The 26350-nt window shown below is 41.0% G+C and overlaps 1 protein-coding gene and 1 long non-coding RNA gene across 4 annotated transcripts in view; one reads left to right on the top strand and one right to left on the bottom strand.

Annotated features, from left to right (window-relative positions):
• Positions 1–25538, top strand: part of DOP1B (DOP1 leucine zipper like protein B) — a 64956-nt gene extending 39418 nt beyond the window's left edge. Inside the window, exons 24-37 of one of the 2 annotated variants that reach the window (XM_081908712.1) lie at positions 272–327; positions 3441–3545; positions 3647–3713; positions 5763–5907; positions 7351–7433; positions 7819–7928; positions 8629–8775; positions 9322–9383; positions 9536–9664; positions 11785–11921; positions 13338–13393; positions 14900–15055; positions 18068–18200; positions 22334–25538. In XM_081908712.1, coding sequence (XP_081764838.1) covers positions 272–327; positions 3441–3545; positions 3647–3713; positions 5763–5907; positions 7351–7433; positions 7819–7928; positions 8629–8775; positions 9322–9383; positions 9536–9664; positions 11785–11921; positions 13338–13393; positions 14900–15055; positions 18068–18200; positions 22334–22591 — 1644 coding nt within the window. In that variant the 3' untranslated portion in view covers positions 22592–25538. Of the gene's footprint in view, positions 1–271; positions 328–3440; positions 3546–3646; positions 3714–5762; positions 5908–7350; positions 7434–7818; positions 7929–8628; positions 8781–9321; positions 9384–9535; positions 9665–11784; positions 11922–13337; positions 13394–14899; positions 15056–18067; positions 18201–22333 lie in introns of those variants that run through there. The other variant, XR_014167820.1, reaches the window with a different exon arrangement.
• Positions 18784–19963, bottom strand: LOC309368609. 2 transcript variants are annotated; one of them, XR_014167827.1, is made up of 2 exons: positions 19887–19963; positions 18784–19476 (listed from the first exon to the last, which is right to left on the bottom strand). It is a non-coding gene; the product is annotated as an uncharacterized lncRNA (long non-coding RNA). The 2 variants fall into 2 exon arrangements; XR_014167828.1 differs by lacking the exon at positions 19887–19963 and adding an exon at positions 19681–19850.
• Positions 25539–26350: the final 812 nt, after the last annotated feature.

Below are 26350 nucleotides of genomic sequence, written 5' to 3'. Positions count from 1 at the left end.
TATATATCTGGGATAGCATGGCTAATTTGGGATCTCTATTCAAAACCAAGTATCTTTCAAGGAACTGCAGGTGTCCCTGGTTTTTGTAAACAACTTGTAGGAAATTTGAAATTACAGTTTTATTGCTACAAAACCACTACTTAAAACAAGTTTACTTAGAAGCAAGTAATCACTGAAATAATTTGTAGATTATTTTGCCTGTAATATGTTTCAGTTTGCGTTATTGTGTTTTCTTTGGAATTGGGTAATAGGGTTTTTTCTTTATTTCCAGAAATCTTCTCTAGTGGATATCCCAGTGCTCCAGTTCTGCTATGCTTTCATACAAAGGTAAATGAGCTTCTAGGCTGTTATACATTTCTACTTCTTTTTGAATCCAGTAACTACAAATATTAGGTGGGATGCGGGTGGCGCTGTGGTCTAAACCACTGAGCCTTGGGCTTGCCAATCAGAAGGTCTGCGGTTCAAATCTCCACGATGGGGTGAGCTCCTGTTGCTTGGTCCCATCTCCTGCCAACCTAGCAGTTTGAAAGCACGTCAAAGTGCAAGTAGATAAATAGGTACCGCTCAGGCGGGAAGGTAAACGGTGTTTCTGTGCGCTGCTCTGGTTTGCCAGAAGCAGCTTAGTCATGCTTAGTCATGCTGGCCACATGACCCAGAAGCTGTACACCGGCTCCCTCGGCCAGTAAAGCGAAATGAGCACCGCAACCCCAGAGTCATCCGCAACTGGACCTAATGGTCAGGGGTCCCTTTACCTTTAACTACAAACATTAATGCATTTGCTTTCTATTATTTCCTCTTTTTTTTTAATTGCACAGCATGCTTACAGTGATTTTTTTTGGTCCTGATGCTGAGAACTATAGAACTACTTTGTTCAAATAGCATGAGCTGCAAAAGAGTTAATACAAATAGCTCCCAAGTGCCCTATTGCTGCAGTAAGATATTGTGAGGCATGGTAGCAACCTAATTCATTTTACCAGAGGTAGCAAATGCATTGCAAAAACAGTAAGAATGATTAACTATCTAATTAACAAGCTAGTCAAAGTGTGCACCTCTACAAGATTTGCTGTGGTTTTCAGTTGAAGGCTCCTGGTCAAAAGTCATCCAAAAATCCAAAATAGAATGAGAAGGGAGCGCCAAACCTGCAAGCTCTAGCATTTAGGAGAGAGGCTCTTTGGTGAGAGGAGGAAAAATACCATGTAGTTGAAGGATTGTGAAAAGGACACAAGATCAGGATAGAAAGATAAGGAGTAACATGTATTTGTTTTCATTGTAAAGACTGCTTTCATTTCAGATTATTTCCAACACTGAGGTCATAGGTTCTTTCTGTCTTGTTTCACCTCTGAAGAATGTACTACTCATTTAAATGAATACTTAATTCATGACGACAGTCTCCAGTTTTTGGATTGTGTATTCTTTTCATCTTCATTGTAACCTGAGCTCCTTCAGCTTCATTATCATAACTGGGTCATAAATATTGTTGAGACCAAGAAGAGGAATCTTGACACCATTTGGTACCAAGCTGAGAGAGAGGTTGTAAATCTTTCCCCTCCCTTTGTCACCCTAATTGCCCAAAATAACGGTGTCTACCTCTAAACAGGGAAAATACGCTCTTTAAAAGAAAAATAGTAATTCGGTAGTGTCCCATATGGTGGGATTTATTAAAACATTTGGAACATTTCAAAACTTAGGCCATCCAGCCCTCTCTCTTAATAAAGTAAAATAAAAGATTAATTTCTCCTGAGGTACAAAGTCCCCAGTTTTGACAGCAAGGCAGTGTCAACCTTCCAACAATAAAACTGTAAAAGAATGACCCTCTGTGCTCAAGAATTTAAGGAACCATAAAAACTCCTTAAACTAATAGAACATAAAAGAAGGGAGATTCACTCACTAGAAATGAATAGGACAATGATCAGCATCCTGTTCCCAAAACAATGTTTTTACAAATATGAAGGGATAAACCTCAGGCTACTAGCAAACAGATGCAGGAAAAAATCCACTCAAAACAAAAATACATTGCCTCACCCAGAAGGATGGCAATGTAACATTCTCCTCTAAAGAAGTAATCTCAGAATTTGTTAAATTGTACTCAAATATATACATCTCACAGAACCTGCCCAGGATTGCCCATGGCAACCTTATTAACAGCAGAGGAACAAGAATACATGGACAGCTTTATTACCCCAGAGGAAATAGAGACTGTCTTCAAAGACCTAAAACAACACAAAGCCGCTTGCCCAGATGGCTTTACAGCAGAATTCAACAAGAAATTCAAAGAAACCCTGACGCCCCACATGACTAGCCTGTTTAACAACATCATAAAGGGGTCCTGAAACCTGGTGCTCCTCCTTCAAAATAGTCTCTATCTCAAAGCTGTTCAAAGACATCCACAAAGTAGAATCATACTGCCCATGTGATACTGACACAAAAACTTCCCCTAACAATAATGTAGCAAACTGAATGTAACTGAGGAAGGACTCAACGTTTTGAAAACGGAATGTACATTTGTTACTCATAAAAAAATCTTTTAATAAAAACACAAAAAAGAATGCTTGGCCCGCATCTTTTTGCTCCCAGGCCTTGTGGATCACTATTGCTTCCTGAAACCAAACTTTGCTTCACGCCCTTATTGGGTCTGCTCCCTCTGCACAGAGCTCAGAAGATGAGTCCAAAAAGGTCATAATTTCAGTCCAATCTTGGACACCTACATGATCGTATGGAGGATTGTAAGATTTCTGGATAGGGGACTTATGCAATTCATGTGATAGGTACACTATTGATGCACAGTAAATGCTGGCTAGGAGGATGACGCTTTCCTGACTTTAGTTTGGCATTGCTTTATTTTTCTTTGCACATGTTGACATATTGCATGAGTGCAACAAACATGTATCACATAGATACAATTTTCAAGCAGCTAGCAATCATTACGTGTTTGCAACAATCTCATTTACATATTCTGTGTGCAAAACTCATGGTCCTTTTGGTGTGATTCAGTTCTCTTAGGGTCAATAGTGCTCTTAGGGCCAATGAAACAATTTTTAAAAAATTCTTTCCTAAATCATACTTTTATTATTGATGTATCAGATTTTATCCATTCTGAAACTGGGTTTTTAATAGGCTACCCAACATAGCGTGTAGCTGAAGGCAGTGTTCCTTTGTCATTGCAAATGTCCCAGAAATGTATTCACTTAGGGATTCTTTTATTCCTCACTTCACCATGACGGCTCTGAAGTAAGTTAGAGCACTTGTGTATTCACTGCTACCTCAACCAATTGCATAAATTGCCTGACAGCAACAATATGTAGGAATGGTTAATCTTCAACACAAAACTGAACTAAATAGCCTTTTCTGTAAGCCCCTATCTGATACTTGCTTTGTGCATGGTTTCAGTATTTTTCAGCACTGGAACTGATGGTTTGTGTGTGCTTTTTGTTTTCCCTCAGACTTCCTGTCATAGCCTTGCAGGAGAACTTCCAGTCGTTGTTAGGAGTGTTGAAGGAATCCGTGCAGCTGAATTTGGCACCACCTGGTTATTTCTTGCTTCTCAGGTACGGCAGCGGCTGTTGTTTTTGCACACTACAATTGTAGCACACTCATAGTGTACACTAGTAGTGTAATGGTGCACTAACTTGGGCTTATTCTTCTGCAGCACTCTGAATGATTTTGTGACTAGAACTCCAAACCAGGAAAACAAGAAGGATCAGAAAGACCTGCAGGTACTCCATAGCATGTTTTCAGTTCATACATGTAGATCTTGATTTACTCGACTACTTAATGGAAGATATATGCTTAATAGTCCCAAACCACCAGCTTGTTGTGAAAAACGGGTTCTAAATTCAATCCATATAAATTGACTGCATCAGCAGGGTCTTCTGTTGAAGCAGGTACTAAGACAAAAGGGGAAAACCTTTGTTTTAGCAGGATCTTGCTACCTGTGAGGTACAAATTAGGGACTTCAAAGCACTAAGTCACGTGATGTCAGCTGCACAGCTGGCAGCCCCATCTACCTGCCAAATTTTACCATTGAGGCAGAAACATCTGGCCCATGGTTTCAAAAAGGTTCTGCTCCCGTGAGGCAGAACTGGGGGCTTTGGGGGATGATAAATCAAAGGTCCATACCTACCAGACTTGCTGTAAGTGAGGGCTTTGGTTTTCCATTGAAAGATTCCTGAGCAAAAATAGGGAGAATCAAAAACATAATGAAATAGTAAACACCATAAGAAAAATCTAGCCTCTCTAAGGCCTCTTAGCAAACAGACAAGCTTGCCCAAGGAAATGCAGAAATCACAGACCTGTTCTCCCCCTCCCCGTAACACCAAATCAGCACACCCTCATGGAAGGGGCTGTTGGGAGAGGGAGGGAAACCAGTGTAAGCTAGAAGATGTAAGAAAACATTTAGAGAGTGCCCCCCCTTTCCAAAGTCTCTCTCTTCTTTGTGTTTCCCTAATAGAAACCCTCCTTTCATTTCGGATCTCAAACCACATTGTGGTTCTCTCTGGTACCCCTGAGCAATTTCACTTCTCATTAATAATTAGTCCTTCATTAATTTATGACTTGTAGCAAGATACTCGCCTTCTTTGTTTCTTTTCCTTCACTTTCATCCTTAAATATTTCAGCTTTCCTTATCACAACTAAGTCATAAATTGTGCCAAAATCTGGATGAAGAACATTGAAACCAACTGGTTTCTAATTAAGATCTTGCCCTACTGTCTTACATTAATTGCACAAAACAAAGCTTCTGTCTCTAAAATGGGAATAAAATGTTGATAAAAGTAAAAAGAATCTTATGATGTAACAAGCATCACCAGGGACATGACAACACCACAACCTTCAAGAGCCTAGTTCATATCATTTACCCCTCTTCCCCCCCCCCAGTTTATACCTGGGGTGTTTTCCCTTGAATACTCTTTCCCAGTTTAATTAAACAGAGGCATAGGTAATTCTTAAACTCTGAACAGGAAGCATGGCATTAAAAGGTACCCAAAGATAAAAATGGATGAAAGTGATAAGGTATTTCATTCCTGATTAAACAAAGTCTGTTTTTGTTCCAGCACAAACTCAAAAAGATCACAGAGATAAATTATCTTTTTTAATTAGCATAGGGAGTAACCTATTTTTAATTAGCATAGGGAGTAACCAGAATTTGCTCATCTAGGGGTCCCTTTGGTGCTACTATTAGAGAACTTTCAAACACCCATCTTCAAAGGAAGATATAGGGCCCATTGCTGTGTTTATCTCAAGCTCTGTATGGTAAGGATGATACCTGGGCATAATGATCATCATGGCTTCTTGTAATCAAACAGCAAACAGTTCTTACCAAACATTGGTTCATACCATAAGTGGAGCTCTTCCTTCTGTACTTTACCCTTGAAACCAGAAAACAAGTCCAAAAAGAACATAGCCAACATGTAGTTATAGATCTACAATATGTCCAACAGAACTTTTAGGATGGCTTTTTAATAGAAAAACAAAAAATTCATTATTCTAATGGGCCAATAGGCATATCACAAATGCCTTGCAAATTGCACATCACACATTAGCCACACTGAACCTCCAGCAAGAGGTTCAGTATTTGGTGGGGAGGGGGAATGACTCTGTAGCATGCACTGCCTTCACAGAATTCAAATGGAGTAAAGTGATATTTTGGTTTGCCACTTGTCTCCCTTCTCACAATAAAACAAATATTACTTCCATAAGACAAAATGCCCTGAGTGATGTCTATATGCACGAATCACTCGTCTCTCTAACTCTGCTTTCCCTTTCAGGAGGTAACCCAGAAAATATTGGAAGCTGTCGGGAATGTGGCTGGTTCTTCGCTAGAACAAACTAGCTGGCTGAGCAGGAATCTGGAGGTGAAAGCTCAGCCTCAGGTTGCTTTAGATGAGCCCATGGCTGAAGATGATTTCTGCGGTAAGAAAAATGGAGACAGTTCTGTGGGCTAGCTGTAGTTTTATACAAGCATTTTAGTCCCACAAGTCTGCTTAAGGTGGAGGGAAGAAGTAGGATCGGGCAATTCTAAAACACTGGCCATATAAGGAATGTTTAGGTTTGACACAATGCTCTTCCACCAGCTTCCATTTTGGAGCACAAATTCATTTAGCTAGATAACTGATAATATAGAACTGGAGAGGAGAAACAGCTGAGCTTTTCCATCACATCTGCTGAGACCAGTTGCCTTTAGCTCTTCCCCAGTTGTTCCCTAGAGACATTCATTCAGTCAAGTTACTTGAACTATTTCCGTCCCACATGGTTACTGTAAGATATGTGACTTTGAGAAGTAATGCCTGAGATTCCCTTTCCCCCTCCTCTCTCCCCATTCATTTTTCCATGTGTGTCCCATGCCTTTGGGACTGTGAGCTTGAAGGCAGGGGCTGTCTTATTACTAATCTTTGTAAGCCCCTCTGGAACCCTATTTTTGGCTTAAGGTGGGGCAGAGATGCTTCAAATATGCCTTTTCATTTCTGTCTGCCCCTTGAGTACTGACCACAGCACACAGACTCTTTAGAAGGTAGATAATAGAAAAAAGGAAACAGTAAAAGTCATTAGGTTAGCAAAGCTGGAGAGGTGTGTGTGTGACTTTTAAGATAAATTAGTTATAGAATCAGAAGATAAATGGATTGATATTCCCAAGTCAGGCTGAAACACTTTAAGAGGCGAAGTCTCCTCAGAATTGTGCAAGCATTTGATGACACAAATATCCAGCAACTTTCTTCCTTCCATTATAGAACTTCTCTCTTAAATAATTTACTTGATTTATCAGCTAGTCTTCAGCCAAAATATGTGACTTGCAAAAATAAAAACATAAAATGGATCGCTAAAAGGCCAATATAATTGAGAAGGTTTTCACTTGGTGCCAAAAATGGGGATGGCACCGGCAGCTTCCCTTTAAAGGGCATTTTAAACTGCTAAATTCAGGGACTGGCAACACATTGCATTTTGTGTGCATATATAAAGAGCCCCCAGCAGCTGTTTTTTCCATAAGGAAAAGCAGCTTGGGGTCTTTGTAGTTCTAACTACACATTAAATGCTAATGTGTTTAAGGGGGGGGAAGCAAAGCCATGAGGTTGAACTTTAGAGCAGGAAAGCCATTGAGGACCCAGGAGTACTCAAGCCTTTATTTGCTTTTAATGCCCCACACTGGGTTCTGAATGCTTGTTGCCTTCTGTTTGGTGAAGAACAGGCTCATTTGCTGGTTTTAAAGGCATGTGGCTAGACATTCAGACTAGATAAGTCTTGCCCAATGTCTTCAGAACAACTTTCTAACCATCGGTCTCCCCCTGCCCCAAAAAAACCACCCACTAATGGGAAAAAGTTTAAGGGAGGGCATGAAAAAAAATGTTCCTTCTTCTACAGATACATCAGCAGTACCTTCTTCAATGGTCTCTGCCTCTGCCCCATCGGTGTACAGTGTTCAGGCCCTCTCTATCCTTGCAGAGGTGAGTCCTGATTTCTTTTTACTCTGAGAGGGAAACCACTCTATAGCCACTATCCTTCCTATATATATGTTCCATAAGTGAAAGCTCTGCATGTTCACTGACCCTCCATTAACAGGCAGAGCTGCTTGAGCATACAGCGTTATGCCAGCCATGGAGGAGGGAAAAGGGGATGGATCAGTTGCATTGCTAATGTTTTGGAAATCTCTCTGAAGAAGTGTGCATGCACACGGAAGCTCATACCAATAACAAACTTAGTTGGTCTCTAAGGTGCTACTGGAAGGAATTTTTTTATTTTGTTTTGGTAATGTGACACTTCACAATTTTCAGGATTACTATGAAATCAGAAGAGCTGTTCTTTTTTAAATGGATCTTACTTTCTCCATAGGTTCTTGCTTCTCTGCTGGATATGGTTTACCGGAGTGATGAAAAAGAGAAAGCAGTGCCTTTGATCTCGCGTTTGCTGTATTATGTGTTTCCTTACTTACGCAATCACAGGTAAATAAATTTTTCCTTACATCACATTTATGTAACTCATGCAGTATACGCACCATACTTGGGGACCTAACTTGGGCAGATTCCTTGCTTCAAGGTCAAAGCTCTTCCAAGACTGTTGTTCCGTAATATACTTCATAGATCTGCCAAGCATTAAGTGACTGGCGCCTACTTGCAAGATAGCACACATGCTTCCTGAGAGTCAAGAGAATAGTAATTGTGATGCTTTTTTCTGATGGTGGGGAAATGGATGCTTGACTGGCATGGAAGTATGTGGAAATTTGGGAGGGTACAATGAGAATTCAGGTTCAACTATGGAAACAGGTACTCCTCTCCAGTTGACAGTCCTGGCTTACAAGATATGACTTGGCTTAAGGTTGCTCCTTGAATACAAATTAGCAAAGCAGCAATCTTATTGCCAGAGGTTAGAAATGTCAAAAGAGGAACATAATAATTTATCAGCCATGATAGGGTTCCTCTGCTTGCTGGTGGTACTGACTCCAGATCTGAGCTTAGAAAAGATAACACGTGAATTTTCCTTGCAACTAACATAATTTTTTTTGTTCAATCAATAAATATTTTATTGAATATAAACAAGGTTAAAGTAGAATGTTGCTGTGAAGTCTGTCAGTTTTGGGAGCATGTGAGTGACATACGTATTTGGAAAGTAAGTGATTTGTCTGTTTTGTATGTTTGTTTACAGTGCCTACAATCTTCCTAGCTTTCGTGCTAGTACACAGTTGCTCAGTTCTTTAAGTGGCTATGCTTATACCAAGCGTGCATGGAAGAAAGATGTCTTAGAACTATATATGGATCCAGCTTTCTTCCAGATGGATACTTCATGCATTCAGTAAGGTGTATGACTCGGGCAGTCTTGTTATTGGCTTCTGAATGTACAAATGGATAAACTCCAGTAGATTACAATGAAGTTGTACTTTTAATTTGGAATCTCTCTAAAGTTGCTAATTTTCCAGTGAATTTCATTTAGAAAAATATTGGTTTTTAGAAAAAGAGCAGGTTATTGTCATTGTGTTGAGAGAGTATTTTTAATTAAAACTTTGGTTACAATACTTCTGCATCTATTCTAATACATTATTTTAAAGATGTGCAAGGCATGGTAAAAAACGAAAGTTGTCCCTCAGGACTGTTTCAGTAGCAATATGAAATTTTCTAAAGAGAAGTTAGACTGTCATGTGTAGGAAATTGCGATAAACTATGCAGCTTGGAGTTGTCAATATCTGCATTCATCATAAACTAAGCATAAGATTTGCACAATTTTACTGCCCAGCACATGGTTGACTTTGAAAGAAATGTCATCTTCCTTTGTGCTTCCTTTGGGCCTAGAGGATTTAAACTTAAATTACACTAAACTTTACTAATTGTTAAATTTCTTCAGTTGGCGAGCCATTATCGATCATCTTCTGACACATGAGAAAACTATGTTTAAAGATTTGATGAGTAAGTATTTTTTCATAATTATTATCCCATTACTTTTAATAGAAAGTTCAAATCAAGAATAAAACAACCAATTAAATTTTTTATCAAGGTAGCAGCTGTTTTTATATATAAAAACAACTTGATGTTAATTGCAATTCTGTTCTTGATTACAGCTATGCAGAGCAGTTCTTTAAAACTTTTTCCAAGTTTTGAGCAAAAGGCAATGTTGTTAAAGCGTCAGGCCTTTGCAGTTTTCAGTGGAGAAATTGATCAATATCACCTTTACCTTCCTTTAATACAAGGTGAGTGTTAAAGTTTGCATTGTTCACAGATGTTCAGTAAAAGATGTGAATGGAAAGAAGCATGCATACACATAGGCTCAGTTCATTTAACAACAACAAACCATTGTGTTCCATAAACAATCCACAGACTCATATCCTCCTGCACTTCCTCTTTTAAACCAAATCATATGAAATGGAAAGAACTGCAAATCAGGATAAAACAGGTTTGAAATTCTGATTTGGAGGGCAATCACAAAGCATAGTTTGCCAGTTAAAATGCAACAACAAACTATGATCTGCCATGCAGGGGAGGGCATTGGAGCATGCAAGAAGGGGGACGGGGTGGGAAAATGAGCCTGATGCTTGCTTATGCAAAAGCCAAATTATGATATGATATTACATATGAACGGAGCCAAGTGAAGGTTCCAAGTTGGCAGTGAGGTGCATTGCTCACAAAATGAGGGTCTGTTGGGCTTTGCCTTTCTCTAAATCTGAGGGATGCAAATTCATCTTCTGATTTTAGAGACAGAGCTCTATACCCTTCAGAATAGTCTGACTGGAGTGGAAATTGGAGACACTGTGTTGCAGCAGGTCCATCCCTATCTAGATAGGCAATCTCTGGAGGTGGTTCTGGGGGAATAGTCTTCCACCCCTTAGTAAGGGGTCAAGCATGTTTCTCCCTCGTCCCCCATTCTATTTCATATCTGCACGAAACCACTGAGTGAGGTCTTCTGGAGGTTTGGGATGAGCTGTCATCAATAAACCAATGGCACCCATCTCTTAGACCCATTTTTATCAAATCTGAGTAAAGCAGTGGAAGTACTAAATCAGTGCTTATATTTTCACTAATACACTGGATAAGGACCAATAAACCCAAGCTCAGTCAAGACAAAACAGAGGTAATGTGGAACAGTGATTCTTCTGCTCAAGGGAGAGGTGTTTGTCTTATGTTAGACAGCCTTGCACACCCTGGAGGGACAAGCCTGCAGCTTAAGCATGATCCTTGGTCCATCATTAAAGATAAAGGCACAAGTTGCTTCTGGAGCACAAGGTTCCTTCAACCTGCTTAGACTGGTATACTAGTTGTGACCCTTGCCTTGTGGCAAGACCACCTGGGAGAATTTTACCTTTATGATTTCTATATAACCATGTATCCTAATGCTGATTTCTATATATCCATGTATCCTAATGATGCTTAAATCACTAAGGCTTCAGTAGAGCTAGAAGTGCCTAAATCTCAGGAATGCAAAGTCTACCTTTGCCCTATTTCTCTCTGCCCCTGCTATTGTGCTTGAAGGCAACAATAAATCTGATGTGTTGGCATTTTTCTATAGGGAACCTTCCCCAGACTGTTTCATGCTCACGAGATGGAGGGTGAGATGGGGGAAAGAAAAGAGAAGTCTGCCACAGAATGCAATGTTCTAGCCCAATAAAAGATGGGAGGGTTACTCAGGCTTCAACTGTCAAATAGGTTTCTTTTCCTCTTTATAGCTGAAAATTAGGGTAAAGGGCATCATGATGCACAATATGGAAAAGCAGAAGTATTCTTTACATGGGCATAGGAAGGGCTCTTGCCCCACTCGTTGGCTTGATTTTGCTGCAATATATGAATATGTAATATCTAATGCTGTTTGTAATCAGGTAATAATCAGGCAATAAACCCAATGCCCAAGGGGCTCCGGGACCCAGGCTCTGGAAAATATTCCACTGGGTCTTTATTGTTCAGCAATAAACTTTGCCTTCTTTTTCGCCACTGCTGCGTCCATCGATTCTTGGACACATTTTGAGTGGGCAACTGGTATTCCTTATATGCTTGCAACATCAGTTATCCCTGGTAACCTCTATGTTGGAGTCAAATCACATTTGTGGGCTTCCTTCTGAAGACTCTTTTGTATTAGTGCCGAATATGGCTGCCAGGTTACTAACTGGGACTGAGCATTATGATCATTTTATGCAGTTTGACATTGTTTTGCAACTGTAATTGTTATCCTAGTTCATAAGTGTAATAACTTTCCAATGGGTAAGAAGTTTGATCAGTCCCAGGATAATATAACTAAGCCAGCCAGATACATTTTAGTGCTCCTGATTCATTACAGTTCAATACAAAAGTGTCTTAAATCTTTTTGTAAATTTTATTCTAGAGCGACTGACTGACAACCTGCGTGTTGGACAGACTTCTGTAGTAGCTGCCCAGATGTTTCTGTTCTTCAGGGTTCTTTTGCTAAGAATTTCCCCTCAGCACCTAACTTCATTATGGCCGATCATGGTGACAGAGCTGGTAAATGGTCCTTAGAAACAAGATGAGACAATAGCCTTCAAAATCTCAGGGGAATCTCCATTCTATAGTCCATACTTGGCCCCCCCAGGTCTTGGCATTTGGCTTGCAAGCCCATTTGTAGGAAGCCATGGCCACCCACCCTACAGCAGACATCATAAAAAGGGACCCCTGACCATCAGGTCCAGTCGTGGCCGACTCTGGGGTTGCGGCGCTCATCTCGCTTTATTGGCCGAGGGAGCCGGCGTACAGCTTCCGGGTCATGTGGCCAGCATGACTAAGCCACTTCTAGCGAACCAGGGCAGTGCACGGAAACGTCATTTACCTTCCTGCTGGAGCAGTACCTATTTATCTACTTGCACTCGCGTGCTTTCGAACTTCTAGGTTGGCAGGAGCAGGGACCGAGCAACGGAAGATCACCCCTTTGCGGGGATTCGAACCACTGACCTTCTGATTGGCAAGCCCTAAGCTCTGTGGTTTAACCCACAGCGCCACCCACGTCCCTGACATCATACCTGGCATCATATCTGGGGCAAATAAGGATGGGGCTTGGCCTAAAGAGGCTTTGCACACCAAAACCCAGCACTAAGCAAAATGGACCTTCCCACAGATCATTTCATGCTAGAGCAGATCAATCTACTTCACAGAACTCAATGCTAAGCAATAAAGAAACATCATTTGAGGCCTTGCTTTCTGGGAAGGTGCCTTATTTTAGCAGAATCATAATAGATTCCTGTGTAGGTAGCTCTCTAGACCACCAGACTTCTAGACTCTAGGCCTTGAGGGGAAATGGAGTAGCCCAGTTCATCACCAGTTCAGATCAAGAGTAAAGTAAAGAGTTGTTTGTTGAAGAATAAGAGTGACATTGCAGAAACGAAAATTTATAGTGTAAGGTTTTACAATATCACCTGATTTTCAATCTGACAGCTGAAATTCTCACCAGGATTGAACCCTAAAGATAAGACCCTAATCCAAGTCCAAACATAGCACCAAATTCATAGCTCCCAAAGCCAGCCCTCAGAGGGTTATTCCCATTATATATATGTCATTTTCATTATATTTTGCACTTCTCTTTCTTCTAGCCGAACAACCCTAAATAGAATGGCTGAGGAAGCCATTTTGCAATAAAGCACTAGCAAGCAGATTAAAGAAGTTAATTGTCTCACTATTGAAAAAGTTAAAATGAATGACCCACATGAACAGACCTATAGCACTTTTATCTGGGGGCAGATAAAAATCCAGCGCACCAGGCCAAAAGGTTTTCCCACCGCTGGTGTAACTAATAGGAAATTTCATTAAACTGTTGACAGTTGAGCTTTGAGATAGTTCCTATATGCATAATGTAATGTAAAGCTGAGTTAATATTGAATTGTATATATTAATACCTTGTTGGTTTCTTCTTTCAATTTTGCTACCCAGATTCAAGCATTTATACAGCTAGAGGAAGATTTAGCTGAAGAGGAGGAACCAGCAAAGTAAGAATTTTTTGCTGTACATAATAAACAGATGATCCTTGGCGAGACCATTCAGTGTGACAATTGTAGTTGCTTGCGACCTTGTGACCTGTTTCATAAGTCTGCTTGCTTTGGGAAAGAGCCATTGCTCAGTGGTAGAGTGCTTGCTGTCCTTGCAGAAGTTGTCTGGTTCAGTCCCTAGCATCTTCAGTTAGAAGGATCAGATAGCAAATAATTGGGATGGGGGGAGAGCACAATCTGCAGAGCCACTTTCAGCCTCAATACGCAATACTGGGTTAGATGGATTGTTAGTCTGATCCTGATGTGAGGTAATTTCTTGTGTTCCCAGGTTTACACAAATAAAATAGGATGAGGATCATTGTAGGGAAGACAATGGGCTGGTCCACGCATGTATTTATATATATTTCCCCCTCAACATCTGATAACTCAGCACCTGATGGCAGCTGACAAGTGTGGCCAGACTAAATTGAAAAATAAATGTACTTGAAATGACTTTGAGAGTTTTGTCTGTGTTACTAGACTGTGATGGCTGATTAACAAATGCAGATCATAGTTTTTATACTGCAGTCACTTCAGGGAATGAACATTTGTCTGAAACCAGGCCAGTAATTTCAAGGGAGGAAAAGAGAAGCCAAAGCTTGCAGATACACAAAAGATTTGGTAGTGGAATAGCTCCTTATTTAGAAGTTGTATTTCTGAAAGCTGAAAAGTAAGATATGTGGGATAGAATAGTGATGTGCCCCTTTTTTGCTAGATGGGTTGGAATATTTGATAAAAGATCAAATTTCACATCAGAAATTTGAATGCTATAATGGATACTGCTATTGCTGATAAATTGTTCTGGCTTAGCATTATATTTGAATATCAACTATTTGCTTACATGGGAGAAAGTCCTCGAGAAAACATTTGAGGCCAAAGTGGACCTGTCCTTGTGGAGCAGAACCTCTGGGGGCTCGATAACCACCTTCCAAAGTCTTTTCAGATGTAGCACATTTGTTTTATAAATAGCATTTCTAATAGCTGCTACCTCGCAGAAGCAAGCTGCAGGTTACACACGAAGTCCCAGCTCTCTCATTTTCCTTTTATGAGAAACATCTGTGATTTTGAATAGGGCGCTCTTTGGCCTTTTCCCAGCTTGCCATTTTCCCCTTTAAAATCACCTCCCGCCTTTTTCCCATAAGTGGGCATCAGATCTATACGCATGTACCTGTTAGGCAGGGCTTCACCCAGCATATGGTAAGAAATCACATGAAGCCACCAACTTGCTGAAGTTAAAACAGGTTTCTGGTATGTGGCTGGATGGGAGACCTCCTAGAAAAACCCCAGGGTCTCCCTGAGGTACATGATGGAAGAAAGGTGGGATATAACTGCAAGGATATAAATTTGTAAGTCATTTTTGGTTTGCCTCTTATTCAGCATTTACCTTTTCTTTAAAAATCCAAGATTAAATATAGCTAGCCATGTATGTGTTTCAATCCTTAATTTTCATATTTATTAATTTCACAGGCACAACAGTAAAATAAGTAAACAGAAAACATCAGAGGGCAATGGCCCATTGCTTGGTGACATACAGCAGAATGAGCTCTCCTTGTATTTATCAGCCTGCAAATTCTTGGACACTGCACTTTCTTTCCCACCTGACAAGATGCAATTGTTTCAGATGTAAGCATGCTTATTTTTATTCCTATGACAGTCAGATAGCACAGCATGTTGAGACACGAGAGCATGTGAAGGTCATCTGGTAGCCCTTGTACATCCCTTTGCTGCATTTCCCCCCTGGCCTTTTTTCTCTTTGTGAGCCATCCATATGCAGGGAGGCCAGATTGTATCCTGCTTTCCCAGTGTCCCATTGCCACCTGGAAACTTTCAATTCATAAGTAGAAAATGTGGTGGGTGCCTTTTTGCCTTGGTGGTGTGATAGTTTGGTTTATGGTGCTGCAATAAGAATAGGCACCCCACCAATGTCCTCTGCACAGTTCACTGCCAAACCTACATTAGTTGCTCCCACCCTGATGGCGTGAAGGAAGAGAGATGGCACTGTCCATTGGTCATGTGTGTTGAACCGAAACGAGTTGAATGATTGTGCCCAATAACCTGTTGGATGATTGTGTGCTGTTAGAAGTTCAGCAAAGTGATTCAATTTCCCACAGCAGCCAAAGTGTAACAGAGGTGGTTTTACTTAATAAATACAAAACACACTATACACAGTTACTTCAAGAAGGCTTCTCTCTCTGAGCCCAGAGAAGGTTTTCAGCTTTCAGAGTCCTTGCTTAAAGTTCTCAGCAAGTCCAAGGCCACCAAACTCCTGCAACTTCAGTCTTCTGTCTCTTCTCCACAATTTGTCTCTATGCAGAATGCTTCTGATATAGGCCAGAACTACATGCTAAGGCTGCACAGCACAAAGACTAAGACAGTCACAAGTTGTCTGTAGCTGCATCCTGGGGGGAAACAGCACATTTTTTTACCAACTTATGGAGGATTAACTCATTCCTTAACCAGGAATAGGTTTTCACCACAGTGGAATAGACATTTACACTTGTCACATATAAGGACTGTGTAGAGAACCTCACAATTTTCTACATGAGAAGGGCTTCCCATAATAAAATTGTTTTCTTAAGTGAAAGGGCCATAAAGAACAGTGGTGAACTGGCATAACTTCATCAGCAGCATTTCCCCATAGAATAGGGGTGGCTAACCTTTTTCAACCTGTGGGCTGTGTTAACGGTCATCCATCCCTCTGAGAACCATGGGTCAGTGGCAAACATGGCCAATGCAAGTGTGGGAGTGCGCACACCTGCAAACTACATGTACAGAACACATGGACCCTCACCAGACATGCAGTCACACAGCTCATGCTCACTTTCTCATGTGCACTCACACAAACACACATTATCAGCATTCACAGCCCTTCCTCCCAGAGCACTCAGGTGGTTACAAACACTGCCTTTTACTGTGCACAAAAGGATCTGTTCAAAGTAAAAAGGCAGCATATCCAATCCATTGCTGGGATGAGGGAAAATACTGCATTTTACTCTTGAAAGAGCTGCCAGAGGGATCTTATTTCCTGAGATCAAGAGATAACGTACTCTGGCTGGTCTGTAGAGATTGCAATCTAAAGATCAGGGAGAATACTTTAACTCAATCAAATCAGCAGATAAGCCTGTAGGGGCTGACAGGTCATTTCCCATTGTAGCACCCTGCTTGTGGTTAACGCTTAGCTGGAATGAAATATTCAACGCAGCAATAGAGAAATTAAAATAATAATTTATTTGTCAGACAAATAAATGATAGGCACAGTGGTATATGGTTACCAAAGCTCTGCCTATGCTCCAGCCCTGATGGCCAGCACTTATATTTCCTCAACCCAGCCCCCTTGCTCCTCCTTTGGCTGCCTCTGTCCAATCAGCCTGGTTGAAATTCCTATTGGCTGTGTGCTAGAACCAATCATAAAAATACACCCATTTCCTATTACCTTTTATGGGAGACAAAGAGCTATATTTCCTTCTATCCATAAATGGCAAACAAGTAGCCATATATCTTACATTTGCCTCAACAAGGCACCTTAATTACCAGATCACCTTTTGCCCTTCTTGCCCCTCCATTCCAAAATAGATGGCTAAAATAGATGCTCATTCTGTCTTACATTTTGTCTTAAACAGAGATCTTGGGTTCACATTCTCACACACCATCAATGAAATAAGAATCTAACATAAGAATCTAACATTTCTTACTTTCTAAATCCTTTGCATCATTACATTTAAGCCAACAAATCTCATACATTAACATAGATAGCTTTTTAAAGTAAAACTCTTCAATTTACACCCCCCTTTCCTGGCCAGCTGCTTTTCCCATTAGCTCTTGCCCTTTAACCTTAGGAAAATGTGGCTAAAGTCTCTAATGGGAGGCACATGGTATTATTTTCTGTTAAACAATAAATCCTACTATTTACTAACTCTTAATTAGTGTTTTTGCAGCTTGATTGTATTCTGTAATATGTGGGGTCAGTGTAACCTTTTTGCTCCCAGCCTATAATTCCCTTTTACAACTTTGAGAATTTTGGCTCCTGCTATAAATCAGGGGGGCCCTTGTCCAGGAGGATAAACATCTGTCAAAGTCCTTAGCCAGCTGGTCTTCTGCCTGGCATACAAACATTTGCAAATATATCTTTAAGCTCATTTTAAAATACAGGCCTTGATCAGATGCCACACCATAGCTTGGCAGCTGCATCCAGGCTGCAGGTTAAGCACTCTTGCAGAAAACAAAAGAGGCCTGCTACATCAAAGTAATTACTGCAGTATCAAACTAGAGTTTGCACATTGGTGCTTCATTTCAGTGTTTGAAACCAATGGAAACATTAGTTTTTGTCCTTGTAGTAGGATAGAATTTCTGGTTTGGAATGAAGGCCCAACATATGTTTTGCATATAAATCCAAAAGCATCTCAAAATGACAAGCATATCTGGATGAATGTGGAGAAAATGTCAGTAAATACGTTCTGCTCTGCCAAATGAGAATCAGGAAAAGAGGGACCTGAACTACCATCCTTCTCATTAAGTAAATCTGCTTGTTGACAATAGTTGGGCAAGAATGTTTATTCTTTTCTTTCTTAACCAATGTTCTCAAAATAGTTTCCTCCTGTGTATGCTTCCTGATATCAAAATGCTTTTTGTTTCCAGGTACAGGTGGGCCTTTGTTCCAGAGGTAGACACACAGGCTTACAGCATGGCATCCTCAGATCTAATGGAAAATCATCAGGAATGCAAACCGCATATTGTTAGAATTGTGGACTTAATAAAGCGGAAATATGGGGTAAAGTCTAAATTTCAGTTGGTTTTCATAGTTCTAATGATTTCATAGTTTGTTTAGAAGGATTACCTAGCTACATTTTGAAACCTAAACGTCCTGACTGTCCAGATTATATTTTTATATAGTATATTTGTATCATGTTTCTTCCTTGACAACAATATTAAATAAGCCTTCCAAGGCAGAATAGTGGCCTAGCATATGGTGCAACTAGCACAATACATGCCCAATCATAGTAAAAAAAAAAAAGGAAGTACAGTTGTACCTTGGAAGTTGAACGGAATCTGTTCCAGAAGTCCATTTGACTTCCAAAACGTTCAGAAACCAAAGCACAGCTTCTGATTGGCTGCAAGAAGCTTCTTCAGCCAATTGTGGGTTTTTAAAATAATATTTTTATTAATATTCTATTTTTACAATCCAGTAGGCCACATTAATACAATTCCAAATTATAATATAATCCAAATAAAATAACCAATTATTCCATACCATATCACATACCGTATTTTTCGCTCCATTGGACGCACCCGACCATAGGGCGCATCTAGTTTTTAGAGGAGGAAAGCAAGGAAAAAATATTCTGAATCAAATGTTGTATAAACTACTGTATTTAATAAACAACCGGTATATCAGAATCACATTACAGCCATGTAAAGTGAACAGCAGTCAACAATGGCATTAAGAACCATCATCACTGTCATTAACAAATGAAGAGAGACTTTAAGGTTTGAGTACTCTTCTAGTCTTCTGTGAACCCCAAGAACTCATCACTGCTAGAGTCAGAATTTATGAAGCTCAGTTGCTCACAGTCACTGACATCACTTTCTACGCTATCTTCATGTAAAATACCATCTTCGTACCCATCCAAAGCATTGCTAATGCCACATTTTTTCCTCTCAATCCTCTTCTTCCCCTCTCTCAGCGAACAGCCTGCCAGCTGCTTGCAAACATTCCCTTTACTTGAATTACAGTCAAGAAACAGCCAAGCAGAGCTTCTCAGCGGCAGGCTTGGGAGGCTTTCCTTTTCCCCACTTTTTTCTCCCCCCCCCCCAAGCAGAACAGTCCCCTTTTCCAGCCTCCTCCTCTCCATCCCTTTCACCCAAACTCCTCAGGGGACGTCTACAATTTCTCCCCTTCACTGCTCCCTCTCCTTTGCCCTCTACCATGACTCTCCACTCATGGCAACCTATGGTACCTCATCTCCCTTCACCCAGCTTCTTGGTCCCCCTCCTCTCCGTCCTCTTCCTCCCCTCTCTCAGTGAACAGCCTGCCCGCTGCTCCAAACCTTGAGGGGAAGGGCAGGCTGCTGGCAGAGCAGCACCCCCACCCCTATTCAGCAGCCCAGGAGTGTGGGGCATGGGCGCACAGCCTGCCCGCTGCTCCAAACCTTGAGGGGAAGGGCAGGCTGTTGGCAGAGCAGCACCCCCACCCCCATTCAGCAGCCCAAGAGTGTGGGGCATGGGCGCACAGCCTGCCCGCTGCTCGAAACCTTGAGGGGAAGGGCAGGCTGCTGGCAGAGCAGCACCCCCCACCCCCATTCAGCAGCCCAAGAGTGTGGGGCATGGGCGCACAGCCTGCCCACTGCTCCAAACCTTGAGGGGAAGGGCAGGCTGCTGGCAGAGCAGCACCCCCCACCCACATTCAGCAGCCCAAGAGTGTGGGGCATGGGCGCACAGCCTGCCCACTGCTCCAAACCTTGAGGGGAAGGGCAGGCTGTTGGCAGAGCAGCACCCCCCAACCCCATTCAGCAGCCCAGAAGCGCGGGGGATGGGCGCACAGCCCTCCCGTTCCTCTAAAGCTTCCCGGGGCTGCAGGGGGAAGCCGAGGCTGCCGGCAGATGAGCGCGGCCCTTCTGCCCCCATTCAGCAGCCCAGGAGTGCGGGGCATGGGCGCACAGCCCTCCCCTTGCTCCAAAGCTTCCCGGGGCTGCAGGGGGAAGCCAAGGCTGCCGGCAGATGAGCGCGGCTCCCCCCCCCCGCCCCCATTCAGCAGCCCAGGAGTGCGGGGCATGGGCGCACAGCCCTCCCGTTCCTCCAAAGCTTCCCGGGGCTGCAAAGGGAAGCCGAGGCTGCCGGCAGATGAGCGAGGCTCTCCCCACCTCCCCCATTCAACAGCCCAGAAGCACGGGGGATGGGCGCACAGCCCTCCCGTTCCTCCAAAGCTTCCCGGGGGCTGCAGGGGGAAGCCGAGGCTGCCAGCAGATGAGCGCGGCTCCCCTCCGCCCCCATTCAGCAGCCCAGGAGTGCGGGGCATGGGCGCACAGCCCTCCCGTTCCTCCAAAGCTTCCCGGGGCTGCAGAGGGAAGCCGAGGCTGCCGGCAGACGAGCGAGGCTCTCCCCACCTCCCCCATTCAACGGCCCAGGAGTGCGGGGCATGGGCGCACAGCCCTCCCGTTCCTCCAAAGCTTCCCGGGGCTGCAGAGGGAAGCCGAGGCTGCCGGCAGATGAGCGAGGCTCTCCCCACCTCCCCCATTCAACGGCCCAGAAGTGCGGGGTATGGGCGCACAGCCCTCCCGTTCCTCCAAAGCTTCCCGGGGCTGCAGGGGGAAGCCGAGGCTGCCGGCAGGGGAGCGCGGCTCCACCACCACTACCAAAGACCAGTCCAAGAGTGTGCCGCACTCCGGCAATTTGGCTCCAGGGACCACACATTCGCTCCATAGGACGCACAGACATTTTCCCTTACTTTTTAAAAGTAAAAAAGTGCGTCCAATGGTGCGAAAAATACGGTAACTTTGTGTGGCTTCCCATGCTCTGAGGTTCGGGCCATAATGATCTAATGACCTGCAATAGAATTTAGTCCAAATAATACAATTCTTGTGTTAATCCTTCTTTTATTTTGTCAGTCACTGATCCAACAACTTTCTTTCGCCTTTAAATAGTCCATCTGTTAATTTAGCAAGAGAGTTAATCCTGTGTTATTTTGTGTAGAATATTTTCTGAGCTTCTTCTTACTTCTTCCTGTTGTCATCCAAAAGTCTCAGCAACTCTCTCTTGGTTTCGTTTCTGCACACAAGGGTAATTTTCAGTGCATCACTCCAAGACAAAGAAGTCTGGCATCCCGCCATTAACCCCAGGCAGATATCCAAGATTTTGTACTGTGATCTCATTCCAACTGTTAATGAGCAGCTTCTTCCCAAAACCCTGATAAATCTAGTCAAGAATTCTTTTTATCGTTCCAATTAGGGTCGTTGCCAAATCCTAATCAAGATTCTACACAGTTCCATCCTTTAGTTAACCCATAGAAATAATCAAATGGTCTTTAAATCCTGCTTGCGTTTTCAAATCATTTAACATTTTGGGGGAGATTTGCTGAATAAAACAGCAAGTATAAAATATATCGAGAGAGTAAAAAATGGAGGCTCACACCCCCACCAACATACCATTCCAATTGTGACAGAAGTCCTTCTCCAGATCGAAACCTTAGCCCTCAAGACAACCTGCCAACTGAATCAGTCTCTATCTCCCCTAATTCAGAGCATGCCTGCTAATTAAATACAAATATCACCTTAACAGGAGTACTTCCACTCATGGCGTTGGCTTTGGCTTTGGACAGTTGTCGATTATGCGTGGTGCATAAGACCCAGCGCCCCCTCCCCCCCCCCCGCATTCCTTCGGAACGGGTGGGAGGTATTGGACGATCTGCGGGTGAAGCTAGCATCCCCCGGCCCTGGGGGAGTTTTGTGAGGATAATTACTCCCATATAATTACTCAATTAGCCACGCAAAGCGACTCCACTGGCATGGGCACAACTGATCGCCATGGTGATCAGCGCCGGAAGCTGCTTTTTTGCTCCTTCAGCCATTTGGAAGCTGCAAAAGCCCCACCAGACGTTCGGCTTCCAAAAATAGTTCACAAACCGGAACAGTCACTTCCAGGTTTGTGGTGTTCGGGGGCCAAAATGTTTGAGAACTAAGCTGTTCGAAAACCAAGGTATGACTGTAATCTAAAAAAGGAAAGTGGTTGGAATTGTTGGAATTGAAAAACCTGTTATCTAAGCTTTGGTAAAATAAACTAATTGTACAGTGTTAAAAACTGCTGAATTAAAATTAAAATCCCGGTATTCAATACACGTTTCAGTTTATATACTAAACAAAATTCCTGTAAACGTGTATTTGCAACTTTAATTTTTTTGTGTTCTTACAGGATCAAACTACCAATGAGAGAGCAACAAAGCACTATAGCTTCCCTCTTTTGGACCTTCGTTCTATCTCGAGCATCACACAGTTAATGCCATTCTTCAGAATACTAAGCTGTGCTTTTAAAACTGAAAGCAGCAAGGCACTGAATACGCATAGCTCAAAGGATTTCAAACTGGACTATCCAACTGGCAGTGGAACAAGGACACTGAAACTACTGGAAGAGTGTGTGGAGCATGACTTTATAGAAAATATGGAAAGTTAATATGCTTTAAAGTACTTGCATTATACGAAGGTTGTAATTGTCACTCAGTTTCAATTGTATTGAAAAAATGTAAATATGAGAATGAAACATTTTAATGTTGACAGATTTTACTTCAGTTTGTTTTTCCCCACTGATGTAATGTTTTACCTGTTCTATGTCTTGTTGATAAGTGGCATGTTGCCTCAGGTTTTGTGGAAGCAAATTAGCATTATAAATGTGCACATGACTTAAGATGATTTTTGTTGTTTGTTTTACTTCCAAAGTAAAACAAGCATACTTTAGTTCCTCATGTAATGAAGGCAATAGATAGCAAATCAATCTGAACAAGACTATAATTCATAGGAAATTTTAAAGACAGGATCAAGATATAAACATGGAATATTTATAACAGGCTTGTTGGCAGATGGGAACACTCTTCTGAAGTTATTTTAGTCCTGCCTCTGAACATCTCTAGTAAGCAGATGCAAACAAAATAGCATGCGGTACGAACATCTTTTAACAAATATTTTCTAACAAAATATCTGTGATCCTTCTGCCGTAGCCTTTACAGCCTAAGCCTACAAGCATATGGAGTAGGCCTTGCTGATCTTAATGGAAATTGCTTTTTGGTAAAGATTCGTAAGATTTTAAGTTACAAGGGATATGTTTGCATAGGATATATACAACTAAGAAGGAAAAAAGAAATTATTGGAAATTTATTTGACTGGTTTTAAAGTCATTATTGTCTTCTGTAGTTTGCTGAGTCATTGCTGAATTATGTTTAGGCCTAGAAAAACATTTTTTAAAAATCAGGAAAATCTCTTTTTTTTTTAATTACGAAAGAGAAAAACATTAAAATTGTGTGCATAGGGACTGCACAATTCTTGAAAGGCATGTATATATAATAAAATGTAGCATTAGAGGTACTTAATTTTCTAAGCAAATACTTTACAGTGCTGCACGAAAACATCTGTGCAGATAAATATTTCCTCTTTTAAAGTGTTGCAAAAGACTGGAAACAACTGCTTTTGTTGTGATTTACGGTAATTTGAGGGAGAAGGTTTTGGTTCTGCCATCTTTCTGGCAGAGCATTTGTAATGCACAAGCAGACTAGGATTTGTGGAGGGTATTGGCTAGATGGGTGTCATGCTAGCTTCAACTGGAAAAAGTGTTAAAACAAGAAGTCTAGATAAACAGAATTGCTAGCCTGTTCTTTAAATGTATTGGATATTATGCTTTCCTATTTTTATAACTGTTGGTGTAAATAATACTATTTCTTTAGCATGTATTTCCTTTTCCCCACAATATTGATATATCTAGCACCTTCACTTCCTAAAAAAATAATACTGGGCAGAATCTAGCCAAACCTGAGCACTTTTATTTCCCATTTCCTTCAGTAGGAATTTTTTTAATCTATTTAAATCTCTCCACTGAAATCAATGGGGCTTAAAAGTCCTTGGATATGGATGAATTGTGCCGCATGTTTTTGTGTGTGTGTGTGTGCAATATTTTTGTGGAACACTTGGATTTGAATAATTAAAGCCAAGAGGTGTTTTCCTTTTTCCTTTTTTTATTTCAGTGTTGTCACTTTTTAGAAAACTGCCCACCAGTACCAAAAACACGTGGTGTATAGTACAAAGGTTTCTGACAACATTCTTTCAACATTTTATATAGTAGACTATTTGTGTGTTCTTATCTACCGGCCAATTAATAATGGGGTTTCGGAATTCATTTTGATACTAAATAAAATGCTGATACATGCATTACATGCTTTATTGTAATTATGTTAAAGGGACTAAAATAAGCCTTTGCTTGTTAATATATTTGGTAAAGTGATGATGAAATTATGCTTCTAAGCTAAACCCTCATTATGAATGTGAAATTAAATTCATCTGAATGTAAATTAATTTCATAAGTTGCTTTATCAAAGGTATGAAGGTGGTGTATCCATTTTAAAGCATACCTTGCCGCTCCAATATTACTCGTTCATTGGAATTTTAAAACAATTTCAAAACTTTAAGCAAATGTTGCCAACACTCAGGGAAACAGAAAAGTCTTCGTTTGCAACATTAGTTGTATGATAAGGAACTCTCTGTGTATTCCATTCTTTCTTGTCCTATTACTAGTACTGTGAAGTGCAGCTAATCTCAGATATTTCACAATACAGTTCACACCATTTTCAACCCACAGAAGTAGGTAGATACTTGGCATTTAATTAGTAACTTGCTGTACCAATCAAGATTACACCTCTCACTAAGCTTTCTTCTACTTTCATTCTTCTTTGAAACCATCCCTTTCTTTGAAACCATCTGAGGACTATCCTATTTATCAGTTCATGCCATTTAAACATTTTCTTAATTTTCTACAAAATTACATCAACCTGTCTACTAAAAGTGTTGTTGCTTGATGTCTACTAAATATCACATACTGTAGGTTCACATTCAATGTAACAAACAGCATCCTGCCTTTGTTTCTTCAGGGCCAGTTTCCCACATCTTGTTGTGCAAAAATAATTCCATTTTGGGAATAGGAATAACAACACGGAGTTAGATTTGTGATTCTCTGGTCCACTATAATGTTTCTGAGTTACTGTTCATAACTTACAGCTGCATTAGTTAAATTGATTTAAATATTTGTATTTGCTAATTTGGGGAATAATTTCTCATATTGCTACTGACATTTGTTTTCCTACTACTGATATAAAATATAAAGAAAATGCAAATTTGATTGTTGCTTTAATGGATATTACTACTTTAAAAATTATGGGTTTTGTAGTTGGTACACCTTAGAAAACATCCTTAAAGTACTAAAAAAAACTGAGGAGACGTTTGTGGTATTAAAATGTATTGCCAAAGAAGGGGTCTAATGTAGTAACTGAGAGAATGGCTGCTGTGTAAAGTTGTACTGTGTAATTGAATGTAACTTTCATATTAAACATTGTGTTGAAATACCTCTTGAAACATCAAAAGCTTGGTCTTTTTCCTGTTAATTTTCCTTGTATTTTGCAGTTTTAGTTATTTCTAATCCTTGCATTCCACCTTTCTAAATAACAGTAAATGCAAATAAACAACAAAACAGTAAAATAACAAAATAGTCAAGTTGTAAAACCAAGATTCTCAAAATAATTTTCCTTTGGCAGTGTTAGCAAACACCATATTTTTGGGGTTAAATGAGGGGGTATATTTTTGTATTTGCTGTTTTATAGCTCAGTACTATTACCTGATATCAGGCTAAAGTCTAAATAATTACTTGAAGGTCAGCATTGAGCTTATAAGTTTCAGACAAGGAAGAAAAAGTGATTGCTCATGCTGGCAGGCCAAAAGGTAGGGGTGTTTTCCGTGGTTGTCCTGTAGTGTGTTCCCCTTAAAATAGACTGTCTCGTTTTGGAATCAATGGAAGGGAAATCAATTAAACCAGCTCCGGGGCAACAACCTCCTGGTTAGATGAACCACTTTCTATAACAATATATCTGCTGTATCTAATATGGTGTACATCTATTCATTGTTTTCCATCCATGGTGCCAATACTGGGAAGTAGGACTCAATCCAGATACAGGCTAATATGTGACTAAAGAGGGTGTGTACTCTTTCAAAAAAGTTTCGTTTCCTGGCTATTATATTGTGACTTACGTGACCTGTCAGAAATCTTCATTGCTCTATTATGGTATTCCCTGGGTACTTACAAATTTATAGTCTCATCTAAAAGCAACTGGGAGTGCATTCTGAGATGTCTTTGATAATATTCCCGTTTCACACAGTCAGGCCAGAAAACCGATAACAG

This window comes from Podarcis melisellensis (assembly GCF_964234715.1).
Source record: "Podarcis melisellensis genome assembly, chromosome: 4".
NCBI classification, from domain to species: domain Eukaryota; kingdom Metazoa; phylum Chordata; class Lepidosauria; order Squamata; family Lacertidae; genus Podarcis; species Podarcis melisellensis.
This window is presented reverse-complemented; position numbering and strand designations above follow the sequence as displayed.